The sequence below is a fragment of the Lagopus muta genome, chromosome 1 (assembly GCF_023343835.1).
Source record: "Lagopus muta isolate bLagMut1 chromosome 1, bLagMut1 primary, whole genome shotgun sequence".
NCBI lineage: Eukaryota > Metazoa > Chordata > Aves > Galliformes > Phasianidae > Lagopus > Lagopus muta.
The window spans coordinates 181,825,778-181,843,144 of NC_064433.1; the positions used below are offsets into that span (position 1 = coordinate 181,825,778).

General features: G+C 36.5%; 1 protein-coding gene across 8 annotated transcripts in view; it reads right to left on the reverse strand.

The window, feature by feature from the left end:
- The window catches only part of CNTN5 (contactin 5), a 597,686-nt gene that overhangs the window by 104,200 nt on the left and 476,119 nt on the right, over positions 1 to 17,367 (reverse strand). For all 8 annotated transcript variants that reach the window (XM_048937197.1, XM_048937242.1, XM_048937259.1 and 5 more), the window contains 2 exons: positions 16,341 to 16,470; positions 14,172 to 14,322 (listed from right to left, as the gene is read on the reverse strand). In XM_048937197.1, coding sequence (XP_048793154.1) covers positions 14,172 to 14,322; positions 16,341 to 16,470 — 281 coding nt within the window. The remainder of the gene's footprint in view (positions 1 to 14,171; positions 14,323 to 16,340; positions 16,471 to 17,367) is intronic.

Here is a 17,367-nt window from a genome sequence, read left to right on the forward strand (position 1 = left end):
TCTGAAAGCCAGATGCTCCCAAGTCCATGAGGCTGGATGGACTGCACCCTAGACTGCAGACTGGCAAATGTGATGCTCATCTTCAAAAAGGGTTAGAAAGATGATTCTGGTAGCTACAGACCTATCAGTCTCACCTTGGTGCCAGGGAAGGTTATGGAATGGATATTCTCAGGAACCATCATAGACCAGTTAAAGGTCAATCAGGGGATCAGTCCCGGTCAGCATGGGTTTATGAATGGTAGATCCTGTTTGACAAACCTGATTTTGTTCTATGACAAGGTGACCTGGTTAGCGGATGAAGGTAAGGCTGTCAATGTCTGCCTGGATTTCAGTAAAGCCTTTGACCCTGCCTCCCACAGCATTCTCATGGAGAAGCTAGCTGCCCGTGGTTTGGATGGGTGTAAGCTCTGCTGGGTGAAACACTGGCTGGATGGATGGGCTCAAAGGGTTGTGATCAATGGAGTTAAATCCAGTTGTCTGCTGGTTGCGAGTGCTTTCTCCCAGGGCTTGGTACTGTGGCTGCTTCTACTTAACATCTTTATTAATGATCTTGATGAGGGGATTGAGTGCACCCTCAGTTAGTTTGCAGATGACATCAAGTTGGGAGGGAGTGTTGATCTGCCAGAGGGCAGAAAGGCACTGAAGAGGAACCTGGATAGACTGGATCGATGGGCCAAGGTAATCTGTGTGAGCTTCCATAAGGCCAAGTTCTGCATTTTAGTCGTAACAACCATACAGGCTTAGGGAGGAGTGGCTGGAAAGCTGCCTGTTGGAAAGGGACCTTGGTGTACTGATGGACAGTTGGCTAAAAATATGAGCCAGCAGTGTGCACAGGTGACCAAGAAGACCAATGGCATCCTGGCTTGTATCAGGAGTGATGCGGTGAGCAGGACTAGGGAAGTCATCCTGCCCCCGTACTCAGCACTGGTGAGGCCTCAGCTCAAGTACTGTGTTCAGTTTTGGGCACCTCAGTACAGAAAGGACACTTAAGGTTCTGGAGCAGGTCCAAAGAAGATCAACAAGGCTTGTGAACGGCTTGGAGAATATGCCCTATGAGGAGCAACTGAAGGAATGGGGACTGTTTAGTCTGGAGAAAAGGAGGCTGAGGGGAGACCTTATTGTTCTCTTCCAGTATCTGAAAGGTGCTTACAGCAAGAGCAGAGTTGGTCTCTTCTCGCTGGTGACAGGTGACAGGAGGAGGGGAAATGGCCTCAAGTTGTGCCAGGGTATGTCTAGGTTGGATATCAGGAAAATCTTCTTTGCTGAAAGTGTTATTAAGCACTGGAATAGTCTCTGCAGGGGTGGTTGAGTCACCATCCATGGGTGTGTTTAAAGCTATTTGTATGTGGTGCTCAGGGACATGATTTAGCAGAGGGTTGTTAGAGTTAAAGTGGTTTGGTTAGGTTATGGTTGGACTTGATGATCTTTAAGGTCTTTTCCAACCTAAGCGATTCTACGATTCTATGAATCGACCCAGTGAAGTGGTGCAGATATTAACACTGCAGCTGATATTTGCTTTATAAAATCTGATTAAAATGGCATAATGATTATCTTGGATGGTAGTAATTAAAGTTCACAAACAGAAACTACAGAAATAAATAAAAATGCAAAAGGAATGTGGAAGGGAAGGGTAAGGTTTAGGGATGCTCATTCAAATTCTTCACAAATATGAAATTCTTCAGTTTGTTCTTACTAAAATGTTCTCTTTTTTATCAAGGCAGGTTTAATAAATAGAAGTCTTGTTACATTTTTAGCCTTGCTGTGTGCATTAGACTATTATTCTTTTATTTCTGGCGTTCTCTCTATTTACTTATGTACAGACACTGAAAGGAACATGAAAAATTCAGGAATTGCAAAAATGTATATAAATAGGTTGCTCCAAAACTAATGTCTCTTATTCATTTTCATGGAAATACAACAGATACAAAGAGCACAATGACACTATTCAATACTGAGTAAATTCTCTGCTACAAAACACTATTTTTCAGCATAGTTATCATTAGTCATGCATTTTCACTATCAATGAACAAGAGCCTGCATGATGCACTCATAAATATCTGCATGGCCCCCTGGAAAGTGGCTTGTCTTTCATGGTGCTGTTGTCACTGCTGAATTGCACCACAATGCACTGCCTCAGTTTGCTCACATGCACATCCTCAGTGGTCTCCATAAACATCCAACCAGCGTACATCAATGTGTGCCATTTTTTCAGCATGGAGGAATTCAATTTCACATCTTTGTCTCATACGCATTTCCACGTCTGATGCCATTCTGTCAGACTGCCCCTCTTCTGCTGTCTCTCACATGGCAAAAAAATATTGGTGGGAAGGTTCTACCTTTACTGCTGTATCACCATCACCTGCTTCTGATGTAATGAAATAGGAAGCATTGCTTTTGGAGCAAACTTCATAGAAAATACTTCCATAGAAGTTACTAAGTTCAATAGAATCATATTTTCGGTAGAATCATATGCTCACTATTGTGAGCAATTTGCCATGAGAAAATTGATATTTTGCACTAGATCATATTAGAAATAGTTTGTTTCACTACTTTAAATAGATCAGCAGTTTACAAGTTGTGATGGGTCATTTCTGTTATTTTCTTCAAAAATGTTCTATTTTGGATTTCTTTTCTCCTCCCTATCATTTATTAGGAAGAAATATTTAAAGTTATTTTAATTTAACACCTTGATCAAAGAGAAAATGGTATTGATAGTGCTTAATATGAGGATGCAAGTCATAATCAGAAATAATGTGATAATTATATGTGATAGTAATTGAAATGAATGCCTTTGTTTTTCTTACAGATAATTGATAGAAAATTTTCAGGTAGAGTTTAACATCTAATAGGTTCAATACAAAGCACATCTCAACCTTGATAACTCAAAAGATAGTTGTGCTATAGTGCATGCAAATACACAGAAGTGCAAACAAGACAAATGTGCCCTTTTCTGACACAAAATGTCCTTCATGTTGGGTCTGGTATAGTTGCATTGCCATAGATGGTTTAGAAATTAGCTGCTGAGATTAATGTTTGGATAGTAAATTTCTGGTTTCTGAAATTGATACGTAGGGTTGAACAGAAGTCTGAAATTCTTTTGATATTGAGATGTTCATTATTTTTTTATCTTTAATATGTGAGTTAAATGTAATCTACTGTTTTCTAGACAGAGGCCATTCTAATTTGTTACAAATTTAATTAGAATACAAGTTTATTCCATATTTATCTTCTAGACATGACAATGCTTGCATCAGATATTTTCTACAATTTAATTTTCAGCAAATTTTCAGTTTTAAATGATATGCTTAGACTTCTGTTCTCTGGAAAAAAATTAACCTATAAATAGTGACAGCCCATGAATTTTCAAGATGGACGTACAGTCAGAATATGATGACAGAATAAATACAAAATGCATCACAAATTCTTTTGAAATATTGAAATTTAATATTAAATTTAATTCTGTATATAAGGTTTTTACAGCAAATGTCAATGAATCTTGATGCAATAAGTGACAATGTGTTAAAAAGGCATACTAGCTTATCATGAATTATGACAGATGAGGAAGAATATTCCTTGGAAAGATGGCTTTGTGGTTCAAAATGAATTTTATCAGACTGTGAATACAAAATATTTATCTATAGTTGCCACAAACATCATGGGTCTGACTAGTAGATCTAACGACATGTTGAACAACACTTACAGTGTACTTTAGCAATGTACAGCACTATAAAGAAAAATATGTACTCAACTACTATAATATTATTTTGGAACTTAACAAGGTTTCTTAATCAAAACAATCTGGGTTCATTTCACTAATTTCCCAGCATGCTCTGGGAATGTCTTCTTTAACATTATGAATTCACAATTTAAAAATCAGAGGCTGTGTCTACAGACAGTTTATGGCTGTGTGGTAACATGTTACTGAATCACAGCAATTATTATTTATATTGTCATTATTTCAGTTTATATAATGCCTCAGATATTCTGGATAAGATTCTTATATGTGCACAACTGAACAGCAGTTTTTTCTCTATTGGAGAAATAATTAGGCATACGCTTTCCATATACTCATTTCAGTGATCACAAAACTGTTTCCATCCTATTAGATGCTGTTAGTCTGTAAAACATAGCAGCAGAACATGGACAGCCTAGCAAGAATATCTTTTGATCTGCACTCCTAAAATGGAAGGACTACTCAGGGACAGTTATTTTGTGCAGGCTAATATTAAGCCAGGGACTAACTGCTTAACAGCATAGCTGATTGCATCTTAATGCAATTCCCACCAAGATTACTAGACTGCTTTTAATTTACTTTTAGATAAATTTTCTGCCCTAATTAGTGTGCAGCATATAGAGACAAGAAAGCATGAGATGTGCTGTGTGCTATCCTGGACACTCCTATGCTATGGGAACTAGTTTTGTTTCATGACTATTTGCTCTCATCCCTCCTGAGCTGCTCTGGCACAAGCATTTCTACTTCTTCATGACCAGCCAACTAAGGAAACAATCTGATAGAAAAATAGCCCTGGTAAAATAAAGGGGACTATTATCAAGTGGATGAAATCCCTAAATCTGTCCACTGTAAAACAAGAGGTCCAAGATGAGAGAAGGGAAATCTGGCAGTGTAACTTTGTCACAGGAACCAGAACAAATTGCACCCACAGAAGGAGAAATGCATTTCTTGCCTGAGGTTCCCTTGCCTGAGGTTCCACAAAGCAGGGAACGTTCCAGGCATGATGGACTCCAGCTTGTTTCTTTACTCAAGTTCTCTGCCTATTTTGGTATTTTGGAAATTCTGATAAATTGAGATCCTTATAATCTTCTGACTTTTCTTCTAAACAAATTGAGATTGCTGGTTTCCTCGAGTAGTATAATTATATTCTCTTTAATGGGTGAGATCACTGGGTATTTTACATTAAAATAAAGCTATTTAGGAGGATGACCAAAATCCACTGTATTATCAAAATTGGTATTGTACAAGATTGTCAATTAGTAAGTGTAACAGTATGAGTTTTGAATGAGGAGCCTTTTTTTTTTGTAAAAAGATTTTTGTTTTCACTATTTAGTCAAGGTTTCATTGTTTCCCTTTTCTACTCTATAACCAGATCTCTAATTCCCATTATGAGCCTGCCACAGCTAAATTAGACCATGATTTATGCAAGAAGTTGAAAGAAGTGACTTGCAGAACTCTCACAGGAAGTTATGACTTTCTGTCTTGAAGTTCCCTTTCTTAATGTCTCTCATTTTCTCTCTTCACTACTTCCTGATCATTAAAGTGCCACGGGAATCTGAGGATCAGCTGGTGGCACGAAGTTAAGTGTTTAAATTCCCAAGAATTTTAGATGTTGTTTCTACTAAGGACAAATTATGCTGAAAGTCATAGTCTAAAGAGCCTTAAGCAAAGAAAAACCTTTAAGCAACTGATGACTTGTCATTCTGCATGTGTAGTGCACAAACAGGCAATCATTTATAACAGCAGAAAAAATGAACGCTAGTTAGTTTTGAACTGTTAACTTATAATTAGTTGAGTTGTGTAAGAAGGTATTAAAAGATACATAATAGACAAAATAAATTGTGATGATTAGCAACTTAAAAGGTTATTCAGCTTTTCTTTTTGTGCAAAGCTACGGGATAAACCTGCAGTTCACTAACTGATAAAATATAAAGAAAAGCAATTGTACAGAAGTACTGAAATGACAAGTTGTGCCAGGTGGCTCTCAACTCCCTAAGTTTTAGTGTCTATTTCTCCTATAGGTGTTTGAAGAAGTTTAAAATACCCACACGTACCTGATGGATATTGCAGAGGGAGTCCTGCCTCAGCTGACACAGCAGCTCAAGGCCAGGGAGGGAAGCTGTAGGGCACCCCAAAGGAACCTCAAGTCTGGTTTTACACAGTTATATCCCCTTTGAACTGAGTCTTGGTAGGAGACAATGGGATATTTCTTCAAGCATTAACTCAACTACTGAGGAAGAGGATCTTGTTCTAAAATAATATTTGCTTCAATGCACTGTAATAATCAAACATGCAATTTTTGTATTGGAATCCAACAGCATTTCCCTAAAAATAGTCAGCCTAAATGACTTAATAGAATCATCTTCAATACAATATTATTGAGAAATAATAGGGAAATTGGGAAATTCTTTACCCAGAAAGTGGTGAGGTACTGGAACAGGCTGCCCAGAGAGGTTGTGGATGCCCCGTCCTTGGAGGTGTTCAAGGCCAGGTTGGATGGGGCCCTGGGCAGCCTGGTTTAGCATTAAACATGGAGGTTGGTGGCCCTGCATGTGGCAGGGGGTTGGAGATTCATGATCCTTGAGGTCCCTTCCAACCCTGGCCATTCTGTGATTCTGTGTTAACAGAAACTGTTCTCCTGGTTATCATTACTGGAAAAGAGTTGGATGTTTATAACCACTTAATTGATTTGGTAACCTGTGGAAAGCACTATTTGCCAAATCAATTGAAACTCATACATAGACTTTTTCTTTGCATATTTAGCTGGAGATAAAAAGTAAAATTACCAGACTGCACAATATCCTGCTAATAAGAACTGGATTAAATTTGAAAATCATACTAACAAAGGAAAAAAGAAAAGTGGTGTTTTCATCAAAAAGTGGAGGACTGATTCTGTGGTGTCTGTGTGAGGTATCATACAGATGCAGAGAAGTTTGTGCCAGATATAGGTCAATGCCTGTTCGGGTTCAATTGACAAACTGAAAATTGTAGTTCAGAATAATTTTCCAACTTTTTTACATACACACTATATTTTGCCATCACAGGGCACATAGTTCAGTTTAAAGTGAAGTAACATTTCACAGTTAGATGGAACTGGAATTCTTTTGGAATGTTACCACAAAAGTGAAAATAAAATTAAAATTAAATATAAATTTCATCTACAAACAAAAATCTTTTTCACTTGGTCTTGTTTCACAACTGAAACTCTTCTTTCCTTCTTTAAATATTATTCCTTCTTTTACTCCTTTTTCCTCTAACAATTGCACTATAAATTTGTTAAAAATAGGAACTTACAATGGATATATTGACAGATCCTTAAATATAGTAAAAAAAAAAAAAAAATAGAACTGTAATAAGAACCTGTCAAAACTGAAAATGAAAGAGTATAAAAGGACCAGAAGAATATAAAAATGTCCATTTTCATTTCTGTTTTGAATGATGACATTTTTAAAATTAAATGCTCTAAGCGCTTCCAATAATTGCATAGAAAAGTATGACAGCCAGTGGGGCAACTGCTTCTGTAGATGAAAGATTTCAGTGTTGACCTGAACTTTGGTAAAATTAAGTCATTTCAGGCTTCTCTCTGTCTCTTTCTATTCAACCTGTAGCAATCTTATTAGTATTTGAAATTTAATACCAAAATACAAGATCATAGAATTACAGATTCCTTAGAGTTGGAAAGGACCTTTCAAGGTTGTCTAAATATCTCATTCTTCTCTCTCTTTCTTTTTGTTGACTTTGTTCACAGCAGCTTGCTTGAGAAATACAAATGAAATGACACAAAATGATGAGAAGTTGGGTAAAGGTAGAATTTCAGTGTTTTCAGTTAATTCTCTTGTAAAGTATGATATGAACTGCTTGAAATTTTTGCTTCCTCCAATGGTTTTATTCTTTTTGGTAGAACATACTGATGGAGATTGTTACTTAGTTCTGATTAGTCCTTTGTGTGTTCTTCACAGGTCAATATATGTCCTGAAATTTTATATCATAGGATTTTGAAAGCAGAATTGCCTTATTAATATTTCTCTATGTGTATAATGTATGATAGCTCCATAATATTTTATTTGTGATATTTAAAAACTGAATTTCAGTGTACTTGCTGTTAACACTCACTACTCCGTTATTCACTGTACAGCTACTACTGAACTCTTAGCTGTGAATCAGTTCCAATGACATCAAGCGACGCTCACAGGAAGTGAATATCACATCACCACTAGCAGAATAGACCAAATATTATGGATAACCTCTGTTTTATTCACAGGGCAGCTTTCAGTCACCTGGCATGGCATTTAGACTTCTCTTCCATATATATTCTACACCATAGAAGAAGCAAGAATTTTTAACACAGAATGACTGCTTTTTCATTTTCTTTTCACCCTTAGCATCCATTCCCAATTTCTCTCCCTGATAACTTCTCTAAGTATAGAAACATAGAATCACAAGGTTGGAAAGGACCTGTAAGATCATCTAGTCCAACCATCTTCTCATTACCATTGCTACCACAAACTTAACCATATCTCGTAGTAGCTCCTCATCCAGGAGCCTCTTGAACACTGCCAGGGACGGCGACTCCACCACCTCCCTGGGCAGCCATTCCAGTGCCTGACCACTTTCTGAGAGAAAAAGTTTTTCCTCATGTCTCACCTAAACCTCCTCTGGTGCAACTTGTGGTTGTTTCCCTGAGTCCTGTTTGTTGCCTGGGAGAAGACACCAAATCCCTCTTCACCACAGCCTCCCTTCAGGAAGTTGTAGAGTGCAATGAGGTCTCCCCTGAGCCTCCTCTTCTCCAGACTGAACAATCCCAGCTCCCTCAGCTGCTCCTCATAGGATTTGTACTTCAGACCCCTCACTAGTTTTGTTGCCCTTCTTTGGACACACTCCAGGGCCTCAATGTCTTTCTTGTAGTGAGGGGCCCAAAACTGAACACAGTACTCGAGGTGCAGCCTCACCAGTGCTGAGTACAGGGGGATGATCGCCTCCCTGCTCCTGCTGGCCGCACTATTTCTAATGCACGCCAGAATGCCGTTGGCCCTCTTGGTCTCCTGGGCACACTGTTGGCTCATGTTCAGCTGAGCATCAACCAACACTCCCAGGTCTCTTTTCTTTCACAGTTATCCAGCCACTCATCCCCAAGCCTATAATGCTGCATGGGGTTATTGTGGCCAAAGCACAGGATCTGGCACTTGGCCTTGTTGAACCTCATCCCATTCACCTCAGTCCAGCAATTTCAGCTTATCTAGATCTCTCTGAAGGGCCTCCCTACCCTCAGGCAGATCAACACCACCTCCCAACTTGGTGTCATCTGCAAACTTACTGAAGGTGCACTCAATCCCCTTTTCTAGGTCATCAAGATCATCAATAAAGATATCAGACAAGATAGGCCCTAGTACTGACCCCTGGGGGACACCACTTGAAACAGGTCACCAGCTGGACTTAACTCCATTCACCCCTGTGAATGTGCCCTCGTTGGTCATGGCCCTCTAGCCAGTTCCTTACCCAAAGAAGGGTATACATGTCCAGGTCATGAGCAGCCAGTTTCCCCAGGAGAATCCTGTGAGAGACCATGTCAAAGGCTTTGCTGAAGTCTAGGTAGACTACATCAACAGCCTTTCCCAGTCTGGTCACCCAGTTGTAGAAGGAGATGAGGTTGGTCAAGCATGACCTGCCTTTCATGAACCCGTGCTGGCTGGGCCTGATCCGCTGGATGCCACACGCATGCCGTGTGATCTCACCCAAGATGATTTGCTCCATGACTTTCCCCAGTACCGAGGTCAGGCTGACAGGCCTGTAGTTCCCTGTATCATCATTGTTGTCCTTCTTGAAGATGGGAGTCACATCGGCAAGCCTCCAATCATCTGGGACATCTCCAGTTAATGAGGAGCACTGATAAATGGCAGAGAGTGGCTCGGCAATCACCCTGCCAGCTCCCTCAGCACTTGAGGGTGTAGGCCGTCTGGTCTGATGGACTTGTGACAGTCCAGATGGAGGAGGAGCTCTCTAACTGTCTCCACCTGAATTGCTGGGAGTATATTCTGAGTATCATCCCAGACTTCCAGATCAGGGCGTAAAATGCCCAGAGAATAACTGATCTGGCTATTAAAGGCAGATGTAAAGAAGATGTTGAGGACCTCAGCCTTCTCCTTATCCTCAGTGGCCACATTTCCTGCTGCATCAAGTATAGGATCAAAATTCCCCTTGGTTCTTCTTTTACTGTTGATATATTTATAAAAGGATTTTTTATTCTCTTTTACTGCAGTGGCCAATCTGAGTTCAAGCTGGGCTTTTGCCATCCTAACTTCCTCCCTGCATACCTTAGCTACTTCCTTGTAATCTCCCCAAGTAGCCTGTCCCTTTTAACAGATGACATAGACTCTCTTTTTCTTCTGGAATCTTACTTTTACTTATTTTCACTACTATTTTTAAAGTATAAATACAGTAAGAAAATAAAGCCCAGATATAATTCATAGTGGCAGGTTTCTGGTGCTCTTCTTGATGTTAGACATCAATTAAACAAAAATAAAATCTCCCTTCTCCTCAAAATGTATCTTGTTTTAGCCTCACTTTTTTTTCAAAAATATGTTAAAAAAACAACCCAAACTTAGTCGCTTCAGCAGTTAAAATTGAGTTCAAATCATTAAATTCTGGTGAATTCATAAGCAGCTAAAAGGTATCTGAGATGCTGGTTAAACAATTTTATTGATAGGTAAAGATCTGAATTTTGCTATACCAGGAGCTCTGCAGCAGACAGGAATTTTCCTCAACAGCAGTATATAGTGGGTAATTTTGTATGAGTAAATCACATCTCTGTTCTGTAAATATTTTGTGGCCAAGTGGATTTGGGGCAGCGCTCAATGGAGAATCATGTGTGTTGCAGGAAAAAGAGTTTATATTAATTCACTATCTGACCATACTTGCTATAGAACAAATCTTTCAAACTGATCAGCATTTTGGTCAGCTGATACACACTGATGGAGGGACAACTGGATGATAATCTAGACAAGAAATGTAGATTACCTAAGAAGGTGATGAAACACCATTTCAGAAATGAATTAATATTCAAATACCAGCAGTTTACAGAAGTCTGAATTCAGAAATGTAATTAATTTACTTTAAATAAATTTGTCCAGAATCTCATCATCATTTTTATTACCATTATTCATGATTTATACTGATGTAATCAGTGTCAGATTTCAGTCTATTCTGCTATTATAAGACTTAGTATCTACCAGAGTAATTTGATGAAATACCATTTTTATTGAATTCTTTTAGCTTTATAAATAATTTTAAAGAAGGTTATGCTATAAACAGGCTTCTAACTGGCACTTTGATTTAAATAGTGAGGATCTGGGTCTTGCCTAGAACCTCATACTGAACTACTAAGTAAGGGTTTAATTACTGATTACAAAGTGCCTGACTGAAATGTTTTAGAAACTTCACAAAAAAGTTTATTTTGCACCATACTCTTGCACAAGGGTCTAATTCTTCCTGTTTAGTACCTAAAACAAAGTACCAGCCAAACATTTTAATACAAATCAAATAACCTGATTTTTCAGACTTGGATTCAAATGCAATTCATTTCTCTATATAACTAGAACTTCTAATCATCTAAAGGATTCTGAAGATCTTTATAAAATTCTTATGGATTAAAAATATCAACATTCAAATCAATAATCAGAGTATACATTATCACAGAATGCCATAACTGACACACAGCCTATCAGCCTATGAAACAACAAATACTAGGGAAATGTGGTTAGGAAAGATACTTTAGAAATTTAATTGTTGTCCAATGACCAATGAAAATATGCAGCTTAAGTGTGTCTACCAAACTATGAAACTTCTACATAATAATAGTATATTAATTTTCACATCTCAGCTTAAACAAACAATGAATTAATGTATCTTTGAATGTATTAATGACTCATTAAGATAATGTGATGTGAAAGAGATTTTAGTTTCACACAATGTTTGTCTTGAATGCTGATAGTTATAATTAAACAACATGTATTATAAATGACTGATCACCAAGAAGAGCAAATCTTGCACAAATAGATTGTGAATATGAAAACCCTCAGTTGGATAATTTATTTATAGGTAAAAACAGGCCAATAGATGGTGCTCATATGACTCTTTCCATAGTTGCCCTGCTGAGTGAGAGGCTTTACCCTTTTATATGAATCTGGAACATTTCAGTGTTTCAAACTTCATTAAATTCCATGAACCAAAGCCAAGATCTTACTGCAGGGATCATCAGACATTGTGCTCAAGCTCAGTCTTCTGCTCAATTACAAAATAAATTGTCATCGGAGGTTTTTTTTTTCAAACAGATTTCAGTTCTATGGGAGGAACCTGAGAAGGCAGCACAGACTGGAAGAAGTGGGATAGATTATAGCACACCCACTAGTTAAATGGATTTTCCCATTTTGTACAGAGAGGAATTGGTACTATTTTTTTCACTGATGTCTCTAACTGTGGCAAATTCATTTTCCAGGAAGATAGACTTAGTAAAAGCAAAACACAACATACCTAATGTTTTGCACAAACTTTGGTGGAAAAGGAAGAAGCTACAGAAGACAAAACTGTATTGGACTGATTTCTTCTTGGCTTTCCTTATTATTTAATCAGAATGTTAGACTTTGGGTTTTTGTTTGTTTGGATGTTTTAAACCTTTTATGTTTTACCTTTTTGTGTAATGTCACCACATGACAATTCTTAATGGTTTTTGCTGAAATTTGTATTACCTGTATCTGAGGAAAGCTGATTTTTCTCACACATAGAAAACTCTCACACATCTCATCAAAATATTATAACCTTCCTCATCTCCTCTTCAAAAAGATTCCACAATTATTGCTTAGTGAATACCATATATAAAGACTGAACAGAGTTCCCTTGAAACAGATACTGTCTGACAGACAAAAAAATAGGTATAGACTGATTGCTCTAAATGATACAAAGGATTTCCTGGATAGTTTAAAATTAATTTATCACAAACCAAATCTTTCAAAGAGTTTAATCAACTCTATTAAATCTCCCTATTTTATATTTCATGTTCCTGCTTCTGCCAAAATAAACAAGTTTCAAAAGCTGCAAATACTAAAAATGTAGCTCCAGATTTTATTTTTATGATATTTTAATTTCACACTTGGACTATATTTGGATAGACATGGGGTAAATACCGAACTGCTTTACCAGTGTTGGACTAAAAAGATGATTTATATGCGGTAATCAAGAAGATGCAGTAAGTTTTGCAGAGATGAGGGAAATGAGTATTCATGTGGTGAAAACTATGCACCAATAGCATAAGAAATATCCATCTCAGGATATTTGATACTGGCTTCTTTGTAAAAATTGCTGTAATATACCTTGTCAATATGTGTTATACAATACAGATCTGTTAATAAAATGTTTTATACAATGTTGCTTCCCATTTTTTCTCCAAATAGCCAATATGGCTTAATAGATTACCTGTTTTTTCTTTTCTGAAGAAAACAACTGGCATAAGGCAAAAATAAACTTCACCTGAATGAAATGACTTTTGTCACTAACAACAACAGATGCACTATAGTGCTGTCATCAGAATTGTACAAATAAATAAAAAGGCCTTGCTTTTATGTTTTTGGCTAATGCCAAACAGTCAGTTTAAGTGGCTCATTCACATACATTACCTGAAAGAAGATAAGATTACTGTGTGTATGTAAAGACCACGTGCAGGCTGGCAAAACTATTCCAGTGCACAGACATACAATCATGTAAAGTGCAATTAGAGCCAGCATTTAACCTGTGGTACTTAAGCTATGTTTAATGTACAGAGATGGACAGAATTTATTTAATCAAACCTATTTTGTTAGATAGATATGCTGCCGAGTACAGAAATTACTTGTATAATTAAATCCTATAATGGAATCATATTTTTCGTCTCTGAATCATTTTAAAGCTATTCTTGGACTTCCAATGTGATCAAGCCATCAATCTGCTTTACTAAAAGCATTTCAAATGAATAAGCACATTTGATATTTTATGCTATTCTGACATTCTCCATCTCTATTTTTAATATCCTCAAACACAAAATGTATAGTAGATATAGCGTAACAAGAATTTTTGAAATTAATAGAGGGAAATAAAGGGAACAAAAACCCCAATCAGTCTTTTCATCTGTCTTCATCTCTGAACAATTTGAAAAGTTTTCATTTCAATACTGTGGGAACAATAGAGTCAATACCATCAGCCTCATAATCTTGACAAAATAATTGCGCCATTTCCATGCTTACACACGCTTATTGTTTGCACTGGTTATAGACATGGTTATGTATACTCATTCTTGATGCTAGTCATAGACATGCTTACGCATGCTCGTTCTTGTTACTGTCTGCATTTTCATTTAGAACCACTGAATCAAGCATGCAAAGACAATATTTAGTTTACCGAACAGGCTTCTGACCTCTTACTCTCCCTTAAAGCTTTGTCTCCTTTCTTCCAAGTGATAGTTGGCTTTGGAGAGGCTTGTGGCTTGCACTCAATGACAACTTCTTGGCCCTTGGTAATAATTATTGTTTTCCTCATTTGATTTAGTGGGAAAGTGGGAGCTGAAGCTGTTGGAAAGAAGCACATTAACTCTACAGAAAATGATCATAGGTTTCCATTTCATTACATTCTAATAGTTTGGTTTGGAGTACAGAATTTTCATTTTTGGTTTTGCAATGGCTATACCGCTGATTAGATGGAATTGTAGAAGGTGTTTGAAATAACATTCAAGACTAAACGGTAGGTCTGTAAGTTAATCAAGTTATTAATTAAGGAGATGTTATCCACATTAACATGCTAAGTTAAAATTGTTTTTTTTTAAATCCAACAGCTTTAGAAATTGAATTCCACAGTTATTAGGCTACACCTTTTCTGAAATTTTTGGATTTCACAGATAGCTTGTTAGAAGTAACAAGTTAAAAAGTAAAGAAATATCAATTCCATAGCTATCTAAAATGAACTCCCTAGAGTTAATTCTTATAAATAATGCTACTGTTAGAGTAATTGCATTACTTTCCATTTTATTTATTTATTTGTCTAAGTGTTGGGGATTGAAAAGTGAGAGTTTTTTTACAGGAGATATTTAATCAATTTTTTTTTGTACAGGAGTTGTTTAAACCCTTTTTCAAGAAGTCCCATTGATTATAATAACATTGTCAAGATAATAATGTGTTAGAAAAATGCTAGTAATTACTGTAATTTCACAAGAAAGGAAAGTTGTAGGCACTAGAATGGTCTGTTCAGGGTGATGATGGTTTCTATTCCTGGAGATGTTTAAGAATGGATGTGGTACTAAGGGACATGGTTTAGTAATGGGATGGTTGGATTTGATGAGCTTGAAGGTCTTTTCCATCATGAATCATTCTATGATTATCTGTGAAATCATTTGTTTGTATTTTTTAAGCTCATTTTGGAAAAACAGAGACAACTATTCCTCTCCTCCCCAAGTATCTCAACTACATATGTAAGAACATCTTATGCTTCACTGCCTCACACATGTAGCAATGTATTGCCATCATTTTTGGTAATTTTCATACCAGAGATATGTATAAGGGCAATTTATTCTGTAATTTTCCCTTTAAGAATCCAAAAAATTAATCACAGCAGCTACTTTAACTCAATATTATGGCTAAAATTTAACAGGGGCACAATTTCTGTAGTCACAAAATGAAGGCCAATTTTTCTGCAGCGATACATGCTAATGATGTACTGTGTTACAGAACACCAAAGAAAATGTACAGCTACTTGATAAAATAGGTATAGGTAAAAAAAAAGTAAAAAAAAACCAAACAAACAAAGGGAATGAAAAAACTGTAAGTAACTAGGATCTCTTTCCTGATTGGACCTCAAAGAGACATGCAAAGTGATGGAAAGAGTGCAGCCCCTGACTGTGGCTCAGAGAAAGTGAGTCTCTCAAAAGCTTGTCTCAGTGTCCTATTGCTTGTTATCACATCCTGATTTATAAAAAGCTAGGAAGTGTTGATGAGGCATGCTTCATGTTTTTCTTCAATAACTCCCTCTGAGCTTATGAAAAATTAAAATTTTCCTTCATTTTCTGAGAAACATTACATAGTGTATTTGCTTTAGTGTCAGATACTAGCTGAAATGCTGCCAGTATTCAATCAGTCTTGGTGAATTTAAAAGAAATTTTTAAATATGTAATATAGCATCGTATTTAATCACCTTTGATTAATGGCCCTGTTAGAAGTAATATAAATAATACAAATTTAATCAGCAATATGTCTAATATTCCTCTGTTTCTTTACTTGCACTTGTATTTGAGGAATTAAAAATTATTTTCCATGTATTTTAATTGTCATAGACCTAGATACTTGCAAAATGTAACTGAAGCTGTGATTTACAAAATAAAAAACTCAATTAATGGAAGGATATTTGCTCTCCCAGGCAATAAAGGGCTCAGTCACACATAAGTAACAAGAGAATAAAAGAAGCCAATTTTATCTGCTTTACGAAGCCTGGACTGACAGAAGCTGTTCTTTATCATAAGATGCCAAGAACAAATGTAATTATTAAACAGGATAAACAGGAAAAAAGGAGAAGTCTGTTCTTTTTTGATAATACTTACCTAAAATCTTCAGCTCGGCGCTGGCATAGATGGTGCCATACTTATTTTCTGCTAAGCACTGATACATTCCAGCATCTGAGATGTTCACAGTGCGGATCATCAGTATGCTGTTAACCATCTCAATTCTGCTCTGTAATGAAATAAGAAAGAATAAGGCAAAGGGAAAAAAGACATTGCTGAATTGAAATAAAAGTCGGCAACAGACTTCCTTGGGCTTACTTTGTTCTTGCTATCTAAGAGATGGCAAAAATAAAATAGATGATGCAGGTCAGGAAAACCTCCAAGAATATTTGAAAGGAAATATTATCCTATGCTTGCTGTTGTCTATTTGTTTCTTTGATTAGTGCTATCACTGTAACATGATTTTTAAAAGCATTTCAACCTGGTAACTTTAATGGGGTGAGAAGTCAGTTGTGTGGAAGTGGAACACACATGATGATCTTCAAATCTTTGATTTCAGTTCAATTTCAGTCATGCCACTATTTTTCTCAAAAGTAGACATAAAAGATTGTTTGAATGAGTGGAGCAAATTTGTTGTTTGAAAGGTATGGTAATAGTAAATAATTACCATAGATGTAAAAGAAAGGCATAAATAGCTGTGTATGGGTATATGTACTTCATGGAACTCCATGAGGAGTAATTTGAACTCCTATAAAACATCTCTGGGTTTCATTAACACATATTGTTGGTTTTGTTAAAGATTACTAAAAAGATATGTCAAACTGCAGAGAAAACTATGAAAAATATTCTCTTGGTTGTAAACCTTTAATTTTAAATGAAATTAAAAGTCTAATGCAACTGATGATTTAGAAAATTAGAAAGCCAAAAAGTACAGATACTTATACTACATCAATTCATCAAAAAAAAACTACATAAAAAAAAAAAGTATGATACAAATTTACAAAACTGTCTTTAAATATCTTGAGATTTTAAAAAGAAAAGGTGCTAGGAGAAAAAAAGAACCAAAAAAGAAAAGAAACAGAAACAAAAAGAAAACAAACAACCAAGGTGTGAATGGCATTGATAT